This window comes from Eptatretus burgeri, chromosome 4, assembly GCF_056783735.1.
Source record: "Eptatretus burgeri isolate ZD-2024b chromosome 4, Ebu_testis_v1, whole genome shotgun sequence".
Lineage (NCBI taxonomy): Eukaryota > Metazoa > Chordata > Myxini > Myxiniformes > Myxinidae > Eptatretus > Eptatretus burgeri.
Window position 1 is genome coordinate 76,308,126 of NC_140964.1, and position 21,713 is coordinate 76,329,838.

Sequence of the window (21,713 nt, forward strand, 5' to 3'; positions counted from 1 at the left end):
CCTCCAAAAGACTTGGCGTATTCTATACTCCAACACAACAGTCTGCTTTAGTAAGATCCTCATGTCAAGTAGGAAAGTCCAGAAGAAACAACTCAGAGATGATTAAAGTCCGATCAAAGATTGATTCGATGAAATCCTTTTGATTCCGTTCTTCAAACATGACATGGTACCACTACTTATTGCACACGTGAACCAGCCTTGAGTGCGCTCAACTTGTGCACGGGAAGATGACATTGACAGGAGATGAGCACGCTATTAATCTCTGTCTGATGCCATTAAAAGGTGCAACTTGGTCCACAAGGGATTTCACCGATATGCAGAACAATCACTATTCTGACATGGCAATGGATGAAATAATAACAGGAATATAGTACCATAAAACCCCAACACGTCCAACTGAACCCCAAATACAATCTTACCTCGATTCTTTTCCATGAAGACACAGTATCGCAATGAGGTTCAATATTTGCATCTTTAATGAAGCAAGCATGATGACTGCAAGCTGGAGAGCTCCACTCCTCAAGTCTGGGATTTTTGGGGGTATGAGGTCGACAGCAGTCATGTAAATCACTAGGTTCATTAAAGTAATTCAAGGAGTTGGGCCATGATATACTGAGATGGGTAAGACGATCACAGCAACAGCTTCTGGGTTTAGTGAAGTTCTGACACCTTGCAGCACTTTCCAAATTTGCCATGTCACTCTGATTTGCATCACCATGGTCCAGCAACAAGGACAGGTCATTCACAGCTCGTTTCATGCCGGATGACTCTTTGAGAATGTTTGGCAGGGCCAGAAACTCGTCTGAACCAAACCATTTCCGCAGTCGTCCACAATGTGTTGGTGTCCTGCTCCCAACACGAGCCTCGTGCAGACACAAACGCGCACATGGAATTACGCGAGATGTCGGCACGTAATCGTTCGAAAAGCTTTTCGACCAACGACCACTGCAATTCTTCGGAAGGTGAAAGGGCGTGCATTCGGCTTTGAACTCTTGACCTCTCTCAAAGCGCATACCCACATGTCCCATTGAGTGCCAGTGGGAAACCTTTGGACTTCCATCTGGATAGAGACATCCTCCACAACTTGCCATCCCTGAGCATCCTTCAAGACTTGAAGAAGATGCACCACCTCTCAAGTGCTTATTCTCAGGGGTAAATATATCCAGTTCTTCTTTTCTCTTAATCCTCAGAGGGTAAACTCGATCCAACAAACACTCATATTTCTCATCAAAGTATCTGCAATTCCTGGAGTTGTCCGTCAGGTTTTGAGACTGTTGAGACTTCACAGAGCTCGTTGGGCATAAATTTTGTTTTTCCTTCCTCTTGGACCGATAATCTTTGACAGCACCCCTGACCGGGTCATTCAGCATTCCCTGGTTACGTCTACTATAATTGCTTGTCGAAATGTTACATCTTGTCGTGAAGTCATTACTTTGAGCAGAGCTCAAGCCGACTGAGGAGTAAATATCTGTATCACAGCATTCGCTCTGTTTCAGGTTTTTGTGTGCGTCACACATGCAGCACACTTTCGTAGCAACATCAACTTCCAGGTCAGCCGCATCGTCACTTTGAGTGCAACCCTGACCATCAATCTCAGTTAAGGTCAATATAGGGGGATTTGACTCATCCTCACTCATTTCCATGTAGTTCAAGCATCCACTTGGTCGTTGTGACAAAACATGGCTTCCATAACCATTCTTGATTTTCATTTCCACTTCTTTGCGATGGACACGATGATTCACTTTCAGGTCGGTCTGCAAGCAATAAGAGGTAGAACAGGTTATGCCAAGGCCTACACAGTAAAATAGCAATGTGGAACGTGAAAACACTCATGAGCATGCAAAGTGAACTGGTAATTCAAATAAATCATCCAAACAAACAAAGTAGACAATTACAAGTCCTGTACAGTGTATAAACATCAGTGCAGGGATATGAGGATTCAAACGGCCAACATTGACAAATTCTTATATTCAAATCTGCACATAATTAATGAACGGTAATGAACCATTTTTCAATCGGCTATTTTTCTGTATCCTTCTTAAAGTATCCAAGCTGTTATTATAACATGTTATAATTGTTATATAACATGTTATAATATAATTATGTTATAGTCCAAGCTAACAAAACCGATATATTGCACGATATCTCAAAAAGTTGTGGACGGATCCGGATGGAGTTTTGTGGACAGGTTCGGTGTGTGACAAGGACGAACTGATTAGATTTTCGTGAAGATCCAGATCGGGATCCTACTACGAGAATCCTTTAAGTGATTCTTCACCATTGAGAGATCGGGCTAAAAATAATCTATAACACGATATCTCAAAAAGTTGTGGACTGATTCAGATAAGACTTGGTGGACAGGTTGGGTGTGTGACAAGGAAGAATTGGTTCGATTTTGGTGAATATCCAAATCCAGATCCAGATACGAGAATTCTTTAATTTTTAAAGTGATTCTTCACCATTGAGAGATTGGTATCGCATGATATTACTGTATAGCATGATATTTCAAAAATGTATTAGGCCCGATATGTTTTCGTGGACCAGGCATTACATGGGGAAGGTAATTACTCTACCGAGTGCCCTTCTAGTTACTTGTTTCCCAATGTGATGCATATGGTATGCTCTGTCAGATGTGTTCGTGAGAATCCAACTCAGTGGACGAGAGACTAATGTATTGACAAAATACGTTTTTAAACAGTGATCAAATGCTCATGGGAGAAACCCAGGTGAGGATGGAGGGGGTGGGGGAGAGGGGAGGACAGGATGGAGGGGGGGGAGAGGAGAGGGTGGAGGGAGGAAGGGGGGAGAGGAGAGGGTGGAGGGAGGAGGGAGAGAGAGGGTGCAGGGAGGGGGAAGTGAGAAGATGCAGGGAGGGGGTAGAGAAGAGGAGGGAATGGAGGGAGGGGAGAGGACAGAGGGAAGAGAGAGGAAGCAAGGAAGGGGGAAAGAGCGAGGAAGGGTGAAAAGGGGGAGGAAGGGGGAAAGAGCGAGGAAGGGGGAAAGAGCGGGGAAGGGCGAAAGAGCGGGGAAGGGCGAAAGAGCGGGGAAGTGGGAAAGAGCGAGGAAGGGGGAAAGAGCAAGGAAGGGAAAGGGGGAGAGCGAGGAAGGGAGTGGTGCATGGGGAGTGGGGGGGAGAGAGAGACAGAGAGAGACAGAGAGAGAGAGAGAGAGAGAGAGAGAGAGAGAGAGCGCAAGACACAGATAGAGAAAGAGAGAGTGGGGGGGGGGTGGGGGAGGAGGAGGAAAAAAAAGTAGATTCCGCCATTTCAGTCACATCCATCGTTGACGTGTATAAAATGAAGCACACAGCCATTCAATCTCCATAGACAAACAATGGCAGCAGAATGGGCCATACTGAAGAGCTCAGTGACTTTCAACGTAGCACCGTCATAAGATGCCACCTTAGCAACAAGTCAATTCATCAAATTTCTGCCCTGCCAGAGCTGCCCTGGTCAACTGTAAGTTATGTTATTGTGAAGTGGACATGTCCAGGAGCAACAACAGCTCAGCCGGGAAATGGTAGGCCACACAAGCTCACAGAACAGGACCACCGAGTGCTGAAGCACGTAGCGTGGGAAAAATCGTCTGTCATCCGTTGCAACACTCACTACTGAGTTCCAAGCTGACTCTGGAAGCAACGTCAGCACAAGCACTGTTCATAGAGAGCTTCAGGAAATGGGTTTCCATGGCCGAGCCACCACACACAAGCCAAAGATCACCATGCGCAATGCCAAGCGTCAGCTGGAGTGGTGTAAAGCTCACTATCATTGGACTCTGGAGCAGTGGAAACACTTTCTCTGGAGTGATGAATCACACTTCATGATCTGGCAGTCCAACGAACGAATCTGGGTTTGGTGGATGCCAGGAGAACTTCACCTGCCTGAATACATAGTGCCACTGTAAAGTTTGGTGGAGGAGGAATAATGATCTAGGGCTGTTTTTCATGGTTCGGGCGAGGCCCCTTGGTTCCAGTGAAGGGAAATCTTAACGCTACAGCATACAATGACATTCCAGACAATTCTGTACTTCCAACATTGTGGCAACAGTTTGGGGAAGGGAGGGGGGAGAGGAGAGGACAGAGTGAGGGGAGAGGAAGCGAGGAAGGGGGAAAGAGCATGACAATGCCCCCATGCACAATGCCCCTGCTGCACCAACACCACTGCATGCCCCCACTGCACCTCCACCACTGCATGCCCCCGCTGCACCTCCACCACTGCATGCCCCTGCTGCACCTACCACCACCACTGCATTCCCCCGATGCACCTCCACCACTGCATTCCCCCGATGCACCTCCACCACTGCATGCCCCCGCTGCACCTCCACCACTGCATTCCCCCGCTGCACCTCCACCACTGCATTCCCCCGCTGCACCTCCACCACCACTGCATTCCCCCGCTGCACCTCCACCACTGCATGCCCCCGCTGCACCTCCACCACTGCATGCACCCTCTGCACCTCCACGCCTGCATGGTGGTCAATGATTTGCTCAGAATGACGTAGCATGGTCGGCAAGTGGCTTAAGCACTCGTGCAAGCACTCCGATTAAATGGTTGATAAGAAAAGGCTGCATATGTAGGATCCCATTAACTTTAAGGCCAGTCTTCACCGTGCACGCAGCAGTTAAAGAAATTAAATGAATTCATTAAAATAATGAGTTTATCTACAAAAGAGTTGTTATATAATGTAGAACAACCACAATAATTCTCCAAACAGGAGAAGAAGATAAGTTTCATGTTTTGGAAATGTCACATTTTCTTGTGCATGTATTGTTACGAATCTGGCAGCCATTTGCACACAACAGCCAGAGTCCCCACAGTTCAGTTATTTCAATAAGTATGTGTTTATAGTTAGGGTCCTGTCCTTCTGTCTAATGGGTTAATTTCATGTGTGCGCTGTGGATTTCTTTTAGAGTCAGGTTTTTTACATCTTTGAATCTTCCTCCCAAACAAATCAATCCTTCGTTCTCGCACCATCGCCATCCATCACCCACGTGCAACATGTCACGTACAGGGGTGAGGTTCCCTCCGCCCACCGCGAGCTCGTCCAAATCGACAGCGGCCGGCACGACAGTCGACCCGAAATCCCCCCGCCCCGCTACAAGGGTGGATGGAGAATAGGGTGCTCCCCTGGTTGTTCCGTCTGGGTTCTCAGACACGCACAGGGGGAGGGTGGTCGTTGCCCCCTCCCACCAGACCTCCTCCAATCACAGATGCCACCATTTTCCCTCACCGAACCAATCAGGAGGCTCATCACCTCAGGGCCGACTCCGCCCCAGCCAGATGGAGTGTTCGTCCCGTCCAATAAAGGGAGGCCACTGATCGTCCGACAACCCCTCGCCCAATCCGGCGGCTCCGCCTCAGAGCGGATCCCTCGACCCCGCACGGGAAAAAGGATAAGAAAGGTGGCAAGCTGTCGTCTGCAGGAGTTGTCGTCTGGGCTTTTTGCTCTTTGCCCTTTGGTCATTTGGTCTGCAGTCATCGTCATCTGCGGTCTTGGTCGACGGTCTCTTCCGGGGTCCTCGCTTCGTTGGTGGAGTGTCTGGTTCGGGGGTTCTTTTTGGTGGTTCCGTGGTCCTGTGCTTGACGGTTCGCTCGACGCGGCTGGTCCCATCCTGGTTCGCTAGTTTCGAAGAAACCGCTTGAGGCGGACAGGTACCTGGCCAGACTCTGACCCTCCAGTTCACCTATCCTCCCGGGCTGAATGGCCGAATAAAGGCCAACCGGCCCCATTTCTTTTTGGGTGTGTGTGTGTGCGTAGCGCCAATCTGTTAAGTAGAATTGTTAAGTGCTTTTCGCTCACTGTACATTGCATATTATATTCGTGATAACTTTGCTCTGTGTCTCCCTCTCCCCATTATAAATAAATCCCATGTTAAATGGTCCAGTTTGTTGCCTGTCATTTCTTCCATTGGCCCAGTATGGTTCAGGCTTGAGAAGTAGTAAGGCCGTTTGTGCCGTAAATTGTCATTTGGACTGGCGCGGCTTTGGTAACTCCCGCTCGGTTACGCCAGATCCAAGTCTGTAATAGCGACTCGGTTCGGACAAAGTCGGCCGAGGGTGTGGTTTCCCCGGTAGCTGGACTGCATGGTTATTTAGGTATATTGGAGATCGAGACAATTAACCCGACGCCAAGCGGTCGAAATATTGGCGTGCACGGTCCTTTAAGCGACCTGTCGACTCCGGAGTTATCCGGGGTGACGACCTTTCAATTCCGGGTGTTCGGTGGGAGACGGCCCGACTGCTCAGTCTAGCGGTCGTCCTCACCACCGAACCTGGCACCACAACAGTATGAAGGATGAAACAGCCTTGCTTGCTTAAAGCAAATAGGTATATCGGCTTAGTTATAAAACTCGTTATTTCTTTAAATCAGATTTCACTACAGATTTCGATACTTATTTAGTCTGGATGATATCCGATCCTCAAAATCACAATACTATTTCGATGATATACTTTAATTACTCCATGAGAGTAGATCATAAAAATCGTATTCATATAGTGCATGAAATTGCTCCAAGCTCCTAATTTGAAAATTATAGCACTTAGAAAAGCGTTGTATATAACGATTCAGAGCTCTAATGAACAGGCATTCGATAATATGAGTGAGGAAAGTGTGGGGGGGGGGAACTATCATGAAAAAATTGTTGCAGCATGTTCGAAATCAGGGAATGGTTGAACAGGCCAAAAATATGGCAGCTTCAGACCCCAGGCGAAGTTACCCACAGTAAGATACGCTTTATGACCCCAAAGAAAGCAGTGACCAAGAATGTGCCTGATAATAGCAATAATTAAATAAGGCCGTTAATTATCCTCAAAAGGCGTGTTTTAATGAACCCAAACACTCAAGTTTCACTCTTGCACTTCCTTGAAGTTTTCTTCGTATGCATGCAAAGTTTCAGGCTGATAGGTTTCATGGTTTTACAGTTATGGATACATATATATACATATATATATATATATATATATATATATATATATATATATATATATATATATATATATATATATATATACAGACACACACACACACACACACACACACACACAGACACACACACACACACACACACACACACACCTTCGTAATATATATATATATATATATATATATATATATATATATATATATGTATATATATATATATGTATATATATATATATATATTGTTGCGGTTTCGCGCCCGCCGGCGTGCGAACGGCCACATAACTCGAATCGCGGCACGTCGCCCATCGGACGGACAATCCAGTCTTGACCCTCTCGGACTAACGCCGGGAACTAGTCACGGGTGGACCTTTCGGTCTCACCACGATCGTGCCAATCGGCCCCCGCGTGGGATAGGGTTGCTCGCCAAATTCGACCTACCTAAGTACCCAGACGGAGGGTAGACCGGGCGATCGCACCTCGCCGCAGGTCGACTTCGGACACGGGCCACTTTAAGCGACCCGTTCCGTACTATCGGGATAACCGAGCGGTGTTATTCGTCGGCCTCGACGGTTCGATTAATTATCGGGCGTTTTAGCCCACGACCAACCCTTTACGTGAAGCAAGATGGAGATTCAATGAAAGAAAAGACGAAGCGAAGCGGGAAACAGTTCAACAATAAGCACATTTATTTCGCGATGAACGGAAAGCACACATGTACAATTCCACCAAAAGCACATGTAAAAGAAGAAGACAATGCAATATTACACAAAAAGCAAATTCAACAATGCAGATCTATCCGACTACCGAGCACACGGCAACACTTATACAATTTTACTTCACAGACGGCGCCGACAACACATGTACCCAAAACAAAAGAAAAAGAACCACCCTCAAGGATGAGGCGGGCCTGGGGCCGAGACCGGGTCGGGCCTACCCGTCTGATGATGAGACGCGAAGTGGCGGTGGTGCCTCAACTCCGCGGGCCTCGCGGACAGTGTCTGGTAGGGGGTGGGAAAGGGGCCCCCTTTGTCGCACTATCTCAGCGCGGGGGGAAACAGGAGGGGGTTGCTGATGCTCGGGGGAAGGAGGATATCACCCTGTCTCGGGTCCCGCGGCGAGCGTCTCCTCCTCGACCTCGGTCGCGTTACTGGCCTCTCCCTCTGCAGCTCCCGGCACCGACGCGAGCACCCCCTCGTCCGCCTTCGCCGCCATCACCTCTCCACAGCTCCGTCTACTCGCCCTCTCCGTCTCCTCTCTTGGCTCGTCCCAACTCTTCACTCTTGACTTCTCCCACTTCTTTCCAGCTCCACCGACAACTCTCTTGAACTCCGCACAACTGCCTTTACTGACGAACGCAGCCGTTTATATAAGCCCCGTGGCTTCGCTCTTTCACCCTTGACCCTTTGCCTCCGACCCTTCACCTCTAACTGGCTCCCCATTGGACCGAGGAAAAGTGGGCGTGAATGCTTTTTGATCCATGAATTTGCATATCGCGACCTCACTCCAACGCCCTGGAGGCGGGGCCAAATCGCTCACGCCCTCCGATTGGACGGAACAAAAGTGGGCGTGAGTCGTTTTTGATCCGTTTTCTGCGGAAAGTCCGTGATGTTTTTGAATACGCTGCTCGGTGCGTGCCCTGCACGAGTCCAGTATCGGTGCCCATGAGTGGCGCGAGATGGTGTGGATGCGATGGTGGCGAGTTGTGACGGTAAAGGTCGTGGCGGTTGTGGTGAAGCGGCGTTGTGGTTGGTGGTTGTTGTTGTGAAGCGGCGTTGTGGTTGGTGGTTGTTGTTGTGAAGCGGCATTGTGGTTGGTGATTGTTGTTGTGAAGCGGCGTTGTGGTTGGTGGTTGTTGTTGTGAAGCGGCGTTGTGGTTGGTGGTTGTTGTGTGATGGCTGTTGAGACGTGGTTGGTGGTGGTAATAATGGCGGCTGGTCCAAAATAAAGATAGTAAAAGAAAAACGGCTATCCTGAAGAGTTGCAGCCCGAGTGAATGACATTTATTCCCTCTAGACAACGGGTTTGGGCCTAACTACACATATACTTACAGAGATATCTCACCTAAGGGACCTGAATGGTGGTTTGTGAATTTCGTCAACCACAACAATATGTACATACATTATCAAGCAGAAGGGGTGTCTGTCTCGGAACCACTCCCTCAGTTATGGGGCAAGCTCCGACAAACCTTCTCTGGAATGTTTTGTAGTCCCAGCCGGTGCCTGAAGGTGGGTGGTAGGTTTCATAAATACCTCATTAAATTACGATTTTGAGCTTCAATCTGTACGAAGCTGCTCCCCATCCGGATGTCACGTCAGAATGGCATTCCTCTTCAATTTCCTCACGAATGTTTGTTTTTTGCCTAAGTCTTTCACAAACCAGCTGTCCAGCCACCTCCCGTGCATAGCACGGGTACCTCGCTTAAATATATTGTTGTAGATTTCCCGCCCGTCGGCGTGCGAACGACCGCGTCTAGCCAATAGCGGCCACTTCGCCCACCGAACGGACAATCCAGTCGCGGCTTTCCGGATCAACGCCGGAAACCAGCCACGGGTGTGTTTTTAACCACACCACAACCTTGTCCGCACTCTACCCGCGCTACAGGGTCCGATCGCCAAATCTTCGATTTACCTAATTATTCGCGCGGGAAGGTTACCGAGAGATTGTACCTCAACAGGACCGCTAGGAAACAAGCCGCTTAAGCAGCTCGCTTCCTTTTGGGATAACCGTGCGGGGTATTATCGCGCAGTCCTGTTGGACCCGATCACTTTACCGGCTATTAAAAAACAAACTATATTCCGAGTTCAAGATGGGGCAGTTCAATGAGGGAATGGACGCAACGAACAGGTTTACATTCACACAAGGACATTTATTATAATAAAGCACGTATGCAATGAAACAAGGCAAACACGTATGCAATTATACAAGCAACAAAAGCACGACAAAAGAACTACAACCGTCTACTTATTATGTACAGTCACTTGCACTTAACAGCAGTTCATACTTATTAGACCGGCCCACGGACACACGTACGCACACACACACACACACCCAAGAAATGGTGGCAGAGGCCTTTAATAAAGAGCTCCAGCTCGGAGGACAGGTGAGCTGAAACCCAGAGCCTATCTCGAACCTCTCCACCTCGTGTGGTCTTCAAGTTGTTCAGATCCGGGCTCCAGCGAGAGCGAGCTGGATCCAATCGCCGTGAGCTGCAATCCTTCCCGAGCTCCCGCGAATCCTCCCGCGCTTCTCAACACGTGCTGGTGAGATGAGGCGCCGATCCTTCCCGTTGATGCGTCACTTCCCCGAGGAACCACCTCCACGAAGAGGTCGATGAGTCGCACCAAGCCGGGAACCAAAATGGAGAACAAAGAGCTCCACAAACCAAGAAGAAGAAGAAGCCACCATTCGCAGCTCGAGCCGAGCAACCGGCTCAACTTCCTTCCAAAACAAAGGAGCTCGAAGGAAAAAGCTCTCCCGAGCCAAACAGAAGCCGAAGCTCACTGAACCACCAAAGCAAAAAGCCTCCAAAAAGCCTCCTCCCGAGCCAGGCCTCAGCCGAAGCTCACTGAGCCAGCCGAAGGAAAAAGCTTCCAAAGGCCTCAACCCTAACCCAAGCAAACAGGACCCGAAGGTCTGCTGAACGGCTACTCTCAACTCCCTTCTATTCTCCAACTCTGCCCGAACAAAAGAAAAGATCTCCTCTTATCCTTCTCCCACCCTTCCCCCGCCCCCGCCGTGATGCATGACTCGTGCCCTCGTGCTCCATCCCCCGCTCAGCCAAGGGTGGGAGGGAGTTGTTGACATCATGAGTCAAAGGACGGCAGGGTTCTTCTTGTTCTTCGCAGAAGAGGGGGAGGGATGTCTCCATTGTTCGTTCCCTAACTATTAAATCGATCCGCAGCGCATCTAATCGATTTCTGAACATTTAAACAAATTAAACAGCTATCTCGGAAACAAGCACTTATCGACATAGCTGACTGAAGGAACCTGTATGTTGTGTGCAATCGAATTCCAAATTCGTAACAATAAATAAATGTATATATATATACATATATATATATATATATATATATATATATATATATATATATATATATATATATATATATATATATATATTTGTATGTATAAACAGCTCTGGAAAAAAATAAGAGATCACTCCAAAAAATTTTTAAATCAGCATCTCGACATGTCTGGCAGCCATTCCATTCCAGTGTCTGTTGAATTCCAACACAGGCACACCTCATTCTACTTAGTGAGATACTGATTAGGTGATCACCTGAACCGAATCTTATTTAACAAGGAAAAGTATTAAAAAAAACCCACTGCTGTGGTCATCACTATCCTCTTGCAATAGGACCAGCTGGATGGCAAAAACAGTGCTAGGAGTACCTTAAGAGTAATTGGAATAAAAAAAATAACTATTGACCATTTCAAAAGAGTTGAAAAGAAAAGTTTTGAGTGAGGAAAAGAAGGGTTCAATTCTGGCTTTACTGGCAGAGGGATACAGTGAGCGTCACGTTGCTTCCATCCTTAAAATTTCAAAGACGGTGGTTCATAAGAACAAGATCAAGCAGCGGACATTGGGGACAACAAAGCTACAGACTGCCAGAGGGCGGAAACGACTTTCCACTGACCGGGATGACCGCCAACTCATTTGAATGTCACTCAACAACTGCAGGATGACATCAAGTGACCTACAAAAAGAATGGCAAACGGCAGCTGGGGTGAAGTGCACGGCGAGGACGGTTCGAAACAGGCTCCTTGGGGCAGGACTGAAGTCGTGCAAAGCTAGAAAAAAGCCCTTCATCAATGAGAAGCAAAGAAAAGCCAGGCTGAGGTTTGCAAAAGACCATAAGGATTGGACCGTAGAGGACTGGAGTAAGGTCATCTTCTCTGATGAGTCCAATTTTCCGCTTTGCCCAACACCTGGTTGTCTAATGGTTAGACGGAGACCTGGAGAGTCCTACAAGCCACAGTGTCTCGCACCCACTGTGAAATTTGGTGGAAGATCGGTGATGATCTGGAGGTGCTTCAGCAAGGCTGGAATCAGGCAGATTTGTCTTTGTGAAGGACTCATGAATCAAGCCACGTAAAGGTTGTCCTGGAAGAACACTTGCTTCCTTCTGCTCTGACAATGTTCCCCAACTCTGAGGATTGGTTTTTCCAGCAGGACAATGCTCCATGCCACACAGCCAGGTCAATCAAGGTGTAGATGGAGGCCTATCAGATCAAGATCCTGTCATGGCCAGCCCAATCTCCAGACCTGAACCCCATTGAAAACCTCTGGAATGTGATCAAGAGGAAGATGGATGGTCACAAGCCATCAAACAAAGCCGAGCTGCTTGAATTTTTGTGCCAGGAGTGGCATAAAGTCACCCAACAGCAATGTGAAAGACTGGTGGAGAGCATGCCAAGACGCATGAAAGCTGTGATTGAAAATCAGGGTTATTCCACAAAATATTGATTTCTGAACTCTTCCTAAGTTAAAACATTCGTATCGTGTTGTTTAAAAATGAATATGAACTTGTTTTGTTTGTATTATTTGAGGTCTGAAAACGCTGAATCTTTGTTGTTATTTTGACCAGTTGTCATTTTCTGCAAATAAATGCTCTAAATGACAATATTTTTATTCGGAATTTGGGAGAAATGTTGTCAGTAGTTTATAGAATAAAACAAAAATGTTCATTTTACTCAAGCACATACCTAAAAATAGTAAAACCAGAAAACTGATAATTTTGCAGTGGTCTCTTAATTTTTTCCAGAGCTGTATATTGTTGCAGACCCGGGTCAGGGCGAGAAGACCACTAAGTGGGAGTGAGGGGGGGGGGGGAAGGCTACCTCGGGTTCCCACCAGACTCTCCGGAATCGCAGGCCATCGCACACAGACAACTCCGTGATGCGGCGGGTCGCTAATCGACCGTGAACGCCAATAATTCAACCACGTGACCAAGAGCCCTGCGTATACTGTTACCTGGTTACCTCAAATAGTCACATGACCTAATTACCGGGGGATACGCCCACGGTACACCTTGTCCAAACCGGGTCATCTTACCGGATCAGATGCAGCCGAGCATAACTGCCAATGAACGTACCGGCTAGAAGAACAAATCGTTGGGAGATAACGTTGGCTTGGATACGGCCATGCTGGACCAATGAAGGAAAAGACCAAAACGAGCTGGGAACATTTCTATACAAGCATTTATTAACAATCAGGTGAGGAAAAGTATGTGGCATGGTAAATGGATATATTGTTATGTACAAAAGGGATAGCAAGGAATTTGTGGGGTGCGACAAAAGGCAAGCAACTCACAAAAGCAGACACAGAGCAGACTTATATGTTATATCTTCTACACTCTCAACTTAAGGTAGGACAGATGCCATCACATATTTACACACACACACACACACACACACACACACACACACACACACACACACACACACACACACACACAATGAAGATGAGATAATCAAAGGAAGGAGAGGTGATGAGGGTTTAATGGCCTCACAATACCTTGCACGATCGGCCGACCGTGCTATCCAGTATGCTTTGAGGGACGCTCTGCCGAGCGATCCCACCTTGAGAGTCGGTGCATTGTCTCCTGCCAATTACTGTGCCAGAGTTGGTGGAAGTGCGTGCTCTGCACTGGTCCCGAGAGTTGGCGGAGCAGGCAGGCAAGGCAGGAGGGCGGAGTGTGCGGATAACAGCAGGCGAGATAGGTAGTCAGCAGCGAGTAAGGCGGGCGGAGTGGACGGATGCCGGCAGGCGAGGAAGGCGGAGTCAGCAGGAGAGTAAGGCGGGCGGAGTGGGCGGAGTGGCAGGTGAAGTAGAGGTCGAGAGAGTGAACGGCTTCGCGATCCGCCTTTTATAAGCCCCGTGGTGTAGAGTGGGGTGACGACCCTAAGCGATGCGTCGTCACCCAAATTATGCGCTCCGATTGGCCCACGCTGTCAGGCTCCTATGGCCGGAAGTGGTCTCATTCGACATCCGGCGAGACATGGCCGAGCTGTGGAATTGCCTTGCACCGAACACCACGACATGAATCGCTCGACACCGAACTCCCGGGACGTGTTCCGGCGACTGGCCGAGGGTCGCGTCGGTCCCGCATGCCCATTCGGGCACCCACCCCCCCCCCTCCAGCGCTCTGCGGTTTGCGCTGGTCAATGCGCTTGTTCCGTCCGTACGTCACGTGGCCCGAGCGGTTTGGGCCATGCAGAATGCCTCTGCTTGGTGGCGACTGCATCGAGGTGGAGGTGCGAGGAGGCACAGGATGACATCTGCCCTTTGCGGGAGATATTGGTGGCTGAGGTGGCGAGCGAAGGTCGACGGTGAGACGCCGTTGTAAATCAGCGCGCAGACCCGAATGAAGATGTACGCTGTGCGCGTCCCGTACAGTGCGGTGGTGATTATTACAGGGCTGCGCTGATGTATGTTATCGTGCATTTGCGCCTGCTTCGCATCGCATCACGGATTGAAGGAAAGGGTTGGATGTAAATCAGGGTTGAAAAGAAGACAAATAATTATTAGATGCAGATTCGAATGAAAGGGCGTGTCATGCACGTCCCGAACAGTCTTGTGGTGGAGAGTTTCTCATCGTTGTGATTTTCACAGGCGGCTGTCTGTGTGCGGTGCCTGCTTTGATTTGTTTCATGGATAAAAGGAAAGGATTGGATGTAAATCAGGATTGAAAAGAAAATAAAGATATAATTACTATAAGACGCATGCAACGCACTTCGTCCCGTTAACCCATTATACATGAGGGGAAGGTCTGACTGCATGAATAATAACAAAATAACTGTCTGGGGATCACTGTACAAGGTCCATCTCAAAAGTAACGGGACTGACTTCACAGAAATTTTATTCCAAAAAATATATTGAAATCACAGCTTGTCCCCTTCAAAATAGTTTCCCTCCAGTCTCACAAACTTGTCCATCCTCTTCTTCCACGCTTTGATGCACCCCCAGAAGGCTTCTGCTGGAATCCTCCGGAGCCCCATCGTCACGACCCTTTTGATGGCCTCCACATCAGGAAATCGGGTCCCCTTGATCACCTCCTTAAGCTTGGGGAATAGGAAAAAATCACAAGAGGCCAAGTCTGATGAATACGGGGGTTGCTCCAGAGTTGGCACGTTCCTCTCTGCCAGAATCTGTCGGATGCTCAGAACACTGTGAGCAGGGGCGTTGTCATGGTGGAGCACCCAGGCGTTGTTCTCCCACAGATCCCTCCTCTTGTCCCGGACTGATCCCATGAGGCACCGGAGGATCTCTTTGTACACGTATTGATTCACTGTTTGACCCTGTGGTAGAAACTCGAAGTGGATGATGCCCTTGATGTCAAAAAACACGATGAGCATCACCTTGACCTTCGACTTCAACATCCTTGCTTTCCTTGGTCTTGGTGATGCCGGACTTTTCCACTGATGACTCTGCCGTTTGGTCTCGGGATCGTATTCGAATAGCCACGATTCATCGCCAGTAATGACTCTCCTGAGCAGGTCTCGATCGTCCTCGAGGTGCTCGATAATGTCTTGACAGACAGTGACTCTTTGCTGTTTCTGGTCCTCGGACAACAGCTTGGGGACCACCTTTGCACACACCTTGCACATTTCGAGATTTTCAGTGATGATGCTCCAGACAGTGTCCTTGTTGATGGAAAGTTCCTCAGCAATCATCCACACCGCGAGTCGATGATCTGCGCGCACCATCATCTGCTTCACACGCTCGATGTTGTCTGCCGTTCTGCTCGTTGAAGGTCTTCCAGACCATGGATCATCTTCAACCTCCTCCTGTCCCTCTTTGAACCTCTTGTGCCATTCAAATGCATGTGTGCATGACATCGTTTCTTCCCCATACACTTGCTGCAGCATAGCGAAGGATTCGGAAGGTGATTTGCCAAGCTTGGCAAGAAACTTCAGATTGGCTCCCTGCTCACGACTCATAGCGCGACGACTCAGACGAGACAACATGTAAAGCACAACCTGTAAAAAAAATTACACAATGAGCACAGTCAACCATCACCAATCATAATATTTTTACGAATTTCAGCCCGTCCGGCGTGCGATCGGCCACGTAACTCGAATCGCGACGCGTCGCCCACCAGAACGGACAATTCAGTCGTGACCCTCCTAGAACTACCGCCAGGAGCCAGTCATGGGTGGGGGTTTAACCTCACCACGATCGTGCCAATTGCCCACCCGCGCAGGATAGGGTTGCTCGCCAAATTCGACCTACCTAAGTACCTGCGCGAGTGGTCGACCGGGCGATCGTACCTCGCCGCAGGTCGACTTCGGACACGAACCGCTTAAGCGGCTCGTTCCGTGCTGCAGGGTTAACCGAGCAGAGTTGTCGTCGACCTCGATGGTTCAGATTATTTATTGGGTGTCTACACCCACTACCAATCCCTTACATGATGCAAGATGGAACTTTCAAACAAAGGAAAGGACGCAACGAAATGGGAAACAGTTCAACAAGCAAGCACTTTATTTCACACACACAGACAAGGCAAGCACGTATTCACAGCCATACAAAAATGCACATATAACAGTTAAAACAATAAAAGCAACGCAGAGCTACAACCGAATAAAAAGGGCAATTATTTTCAGCACACTTATACAGGTTTACTTACAAGACTGGCACCACACATACATTTACACAAAAAGCAAAGAAAACACAAGCCACCCTCACAGGCAAGGAGGCAGACAGGTCCGTGGACCAAATGAACGTGTGACCTGGGTGATCGGCCAGGTCGACGAGACCGAAGGGGTCTTACCCGCGCCCTCGTGGCGTGATGGCGGGCTAGCCGCAATGTCCGCGTAACGCGCTTCACTCCGTGCCCCTGGTATGGTCGGTGAGCTCCTCCAGACATGCGTCACGCAGGCACCATGGTTGGGTTGGGGAACGGACGGGGTTACCGGCGCTATCTCAGCGCGGATGGGGGGGGGAATTGTTGATGCTCGGGGTCAGGAGAGGGGAATGGCGGATGCTCCGTCCCGCTAGCGGGGTCCCGGGACCGCACCTGACTCCGGCGAATCTCGCCCCTGAGCCCTCCGCTGCGTCCCTGCTCCACTCCGCGACTCGTCCCTCGACCTCCACTCCGAACTCCGCCCCCTTCGCCGTCCGATCCCCGCAAACACACGCCTCAGACTTCACGACTTCCAACCGGCGCCACTTTCTGCACCCCTTCTGGACACATGAGCTGGACACCTTTCTGGACACATTTCTTCACACTCCTTCCTGGACACACATACACGAGCTGCGTCATGCTCGCGTCTTTTATAGACCGGGGGAGGAGCCTGTATACAGATTCGCGGATCAAAACGCGCTTGGAGGCGGGGCCATGCCACCCGACGTTCAGTCATTGGATGGAAGAAAAGGGGCGTGAAGCCTTCCTGATCTGTTTTCCTCTCCTGAAGGGAACACATTCGTACCCGCGGCTCGACGCGTTCGGCAAGAATTGCCGAACGGGCTCTGGACAGCAAGACGTTTGGTGTTGACTGGTGGTGTGGTTGATGGTTGTGGAAGGAGAAAGGCGAAGGTGGTGGGGGGTTTGCTGTGGTGGTTTGGTGGTGGGCGGGCGTCGTTTGGGAATGGCGGTGAAGCGATGTTTGCGGGATGGAGTTGTGGCGGTAAAGAGGCGAAGGTGGTGGTGTTTGAGTTGTTGGCAGCTTAATGGTCCAAAATAACGATAGAGAAAGAAAAATGGCTAACTCAAAGCGTCGCAGCCCGGATGAATCGCACATAGTCCCTCTAAACAACGGGTGTGGGCTAACTACACATGAACTTATCGATACATCTCACCTGAGGACCCTTTATGTTTTATTGCGAATTTCCACAGCGGTAACAATATATATTGCTGGAATGTTACGAAAGACAGTGACGCAACCCGTTCATTCAAGTTGTGTAAGTGGAGCACACAAAAGGCTCAATCCCGTTACTTTTTAGATGGACCTCGTATGTTGGGCGCCATTGCCTTAGAGGCATGCGGTTTCGCGAATCGCAACACACACACATATAACATCACACACACAAAACTCCACACCTTGCTAAAGGTATAGACCTCTTTGCAGTTGGTGCTGGCTGACACTGTGTTACACGGAGACCTATGTGCTGTTCAGGCTCTTTGCCATCAGCTTCGTATCTCAGCACAAGGTTCTGCGTGAAAGACTTCTAAGCACGCATCAGATCAGAGGTTCCTCATTCATACTCTCAAGAATCAAGGTATCTGGTACCTTTCTTTTAAATTTTTTTTGAAGCGAGGAGGGGAAATATGATAACACCGTGGAGGTAGAAGTACAATACTTTGGAAGACCGAAGCAAAACGAGGAACACAACGACAAAAAGGACTCAGTTCTCATGGTGGCTATTCGAAGAGTAAGCCTTGAACAACAAAAACAAATTTGACAAATGCAGCAAAGCAACGTAAGATTTAACACAGAAAATTTGAGGAAAACAGGAACACAGGGACGAAGATATAACAGAAAAACACAATGAATCCGTTTTGGAAGACTTAGCTTGAATGAAGTGGAAGCAGCAGCTACAGATTCGACCAACACATGGAAAAAAATCCCTGAACTGGAAATCAAATAGTTTGTCATTGCCTTTGATAGTTGCCAAAGCAGGAATAATAAAATTAGCCAAGTTTCCAGGAAAAACCCATATAAAATTCATTTAAAGACAAATACCAGCAGACAAAACACACCCAGTTTAAAAACTCTGACACACAGTGTGTTCCATGATGCAATGTCCTGCGTATGAAGCAAAATTTAGTCAAATTGCAAATCTACATCAGAACTGCATAAAGTTGAGTATGCTACCTCGATCCTGTTTACGAAATAAATAACATCCTGGTTCGTGGTACCAATCCACCTAAAGTGAGAGTTGAGGTTTGGATGGTGGGTGAGGAGCGGGGGTGGAGGAAAATCACACCTGCCAGTATGGAGAGAGATCAATGATGAATATCTCATCTGACAGATGTTGGTGAAAAACTGTCGATGAGTAAGGAGCACCAAAGTAATAACCCATCAGCATACGAGTTTTTTTAAAGTAATGTTAAAGCGGAACTTTAAAACCACCTTTTCGTTAGCGTGTATGCTTATAAAACTAGTTTATGTAATTAGTTTATTGGTGATGGCAAATATTATGAGTAAAATAGCATACTGGGACAAAGTACCAGATACCTTGATTCTTGAGTGTATAAACGAGGAACCTCTGATCTGGTGCGTGCGAAGGAGTCTTTCACGCAGAACCTGTGCCGAGATACGAAGTTGATGCCAAAGAGCACGGACAGCACATAGGTCTCCGTGCAACACAGTGCCAGCTAGCACCAACTGCAAAGAGGTCTCCACCTTTAGCAAGGCGTGGAGTTGTTCAACACGTGCTGAGATCTCATTGTGGATGTCCTGTGAACACCCAGATAAAGCCACATTGATTAAGGAATAAAAATCTTGGTACAGTTTTTGCGATAGTCTTATTAATACACGTCAAGGACAGGAATTAAAAATTCAACCAAAACAATGGCACACAATAGCCTACTCTTTTTGAAAGGCACTGTGGGATCTTCAAGGTGGTACAACAAAATTGCATATGGATGCGAGGACAGCCAAACAAACATTTGGTGTGAGTTCTCCTTCGCATTTTTTGCACCATCCACAAGCCAGAGTGTATTTTCCAAGTCAGCTTGGCACAAGCGTCATGTCCTGGATGACAACGCACTGGAAATCACAGGAAGGTGCGCACAAGAAAAAGTTTCCAAATGGAACGCATCGGTGCGAACAAAAATACCCCCAAAACAAAGAACACTTGGCTCTGCAAAAGCACAAAACAAAGTACATCCCATTTCATGGTGTAATAAAGGACAAGGCCACACACCAAAAAAACAAACAAAGAATGAAATGAAATGCAACATGAATCATTGAACCAGAAGATGATGCTTGATATATGGATCATTCACGTGGACCCACATAAAAACAGTGGAGAAAAATAAATAAATAAATAAAGGTTCCTTTGAAATGCACTTGATGAGAAAGGTTAAACATAAAATGGGATGATTTGTTTAAAAAATGAAGATACCAGATGAATGAGAATATGCAAATTGAGACTGAAATGGTTTGAATATATTGAAAGAATGGATGGGTAAAGATGAGTGAAATAAATATACTGAAACAGAATGAATAGCAGAGTACCAGATAGAAGCAGACGGTGGAGAAAGGATGTAAAGGAAGAAGCACAACATCAAGCCCAAGATAGAAAAGGGTGGAGTGTTTCAGGCCTTATGGTGCATATCAACAGAAAGATAAATTATCATTGAACCCACATTGTTTGAAAACAATTCGTGTTGGTCAATTTTGACATTTACTGTGTGGGATAGTTCAAGGCTGATGTGGTCTTGTGGGGGAAAAAAATAAAAAATACAATAATCCAGAGGGATTGAAAATATGACAGCGAAGTTGATAGCACGCCATTGCAAATCCCCACGCTTCCCACCGAAAGCAAAGTTGAAAGATGGCAAAAGGTTCCACCATGAACAACCAAATATCAAAGTGAGTTTTAATTAATTATATTTCAAACAGTTTTGACTCCTGTGAAGCGAAGTTCTCACCTCTTGGGGCATGAACCCAGGGTCAAATAAATAAATAAATAAAACAAATAAATAAACAAGCAGTCATAGAATGGTACTTACAAAATCGTCAACTTGACCTCTGACCTTGTCTAATAAAAGCTGTCTCTGGAGAAGGTAGCGACACAAACCAGAAGTTTCTACGATGATTCTGTACCAAACCATCAAAAATCGAATGTTTGACCTCACTGTGACCTTGACCTTTGACCGATTTTGACCAAAATCTAATCAGCACTAGCCATCACCCTCCTGAATCACGTGGTGTAATTTGACATTGGTAGCTTATTCCGTTCTCGAGTTATCGTGCCTACAAACACACACACACACAAACAAACACACAAACAAACAAACACACAAACATGACGGAAGTCATCAATATACTTACGAAATATTTAGATTTCTTAAGTAATAAACCTTACGTATTCCATGCACCCCTCCAATGTTGATTGCATATTCAAAAAGTTTCATCAAAGAACGCTTATAAATGCACCAGTAATTGCATTTTTTGGCATTTGAACTTTTGACCCCACCCCAAGGAGCAGGGCCAAAAATGAGACTGCTTTTTGTGAATTTCTGCCCAATGGTTTAGGAGATAGCGTAATGGACAGACGGACGTAGACAGACAGCCAATCAAAATACCCCCAACTGCCCCCAACCATTTATTTATTTATTTTCCAAAAAGCATGGGGATAATAATCCAGAGGGAACTTCACCCATTTCAAGGTATTCTCCTGCAATACACGCACACTCCGCATCCATATGGTATGCACGAGGTAACTTCCATTTCATCTGCATACAAATCTTTGGGACGGGTACGCAGCCATTTCAGGACACGTGGTTCTGACATTCATAATGTGAATTCCACATACAGTACACCTCTATTAATAAGTGTGTGTGTGTGTGTGTGTGTGTGTGTGTGTGTGTGTGTGTGTGTGTGTGTGTGTGTGTGTGTGTGTGTGTGTGTGTCCTCCATAACTCCAAAACCATTAAACTTGAAAGCCTGAAACTTTGCGTGTATACGAAGAAAACTCCAAGGAAATGCACGAGTGAAAAGTGGGTGTTTGGGTTAATTAAAACACACTTTTTGAAGATAACGTCCCTATTTAATTATATCCTTTATCAGGCATATCCTCGGCAACCTTACTCTTTGGGGTCTTAAGGAATGTCCTGGGT

General features: G+C 47.4%; 1 protein-coding gene across 5 annotated transcripts in view; it reads right to left on the reverse strand.

Moving 5' to 3' along the window:
• The window catches only part of LOC147028403 (A-kinase anchor protein 6-like), a 72,243-nt gene that overhangs the window by 37,043 nt on the left and 13,487 nt on the right, over window positions 1-21,713 (reverse strand). Inside the window, exons 1-4 of one of the 5 annotated variants that reach the window (XM_085878756.1) lie at window positions 20,604-20,845; window positions 19,457-19,635; window positions 19,102-19,323; window positions 420-1,754 (exon numbers count right to left, since the gene is read on the reverse strand). In XM_085878756.1, the coding sequence (XP_085734882.1) occupies window positions 420-1,754; window positions 19,102-19,323; window positions 19,457-19,570 (1,671 nt within the window). In that variant the 5' untranslated portion in view covers window positions 19,571-19,635; window positions 20,604-20,845. Of the gene's footprint in view, window positions 1-419; window positions 1,755-4,236; window positions 4,334-19,101; window positions 19,324-19,456; window positions 20,854-21,713 lie in introns of those variants that run through there. The other 4 variants (XM_085878758.1, XM_085878755.1, XM_085878759.1 and 1 more) reach the window with 4 other exon arrangements.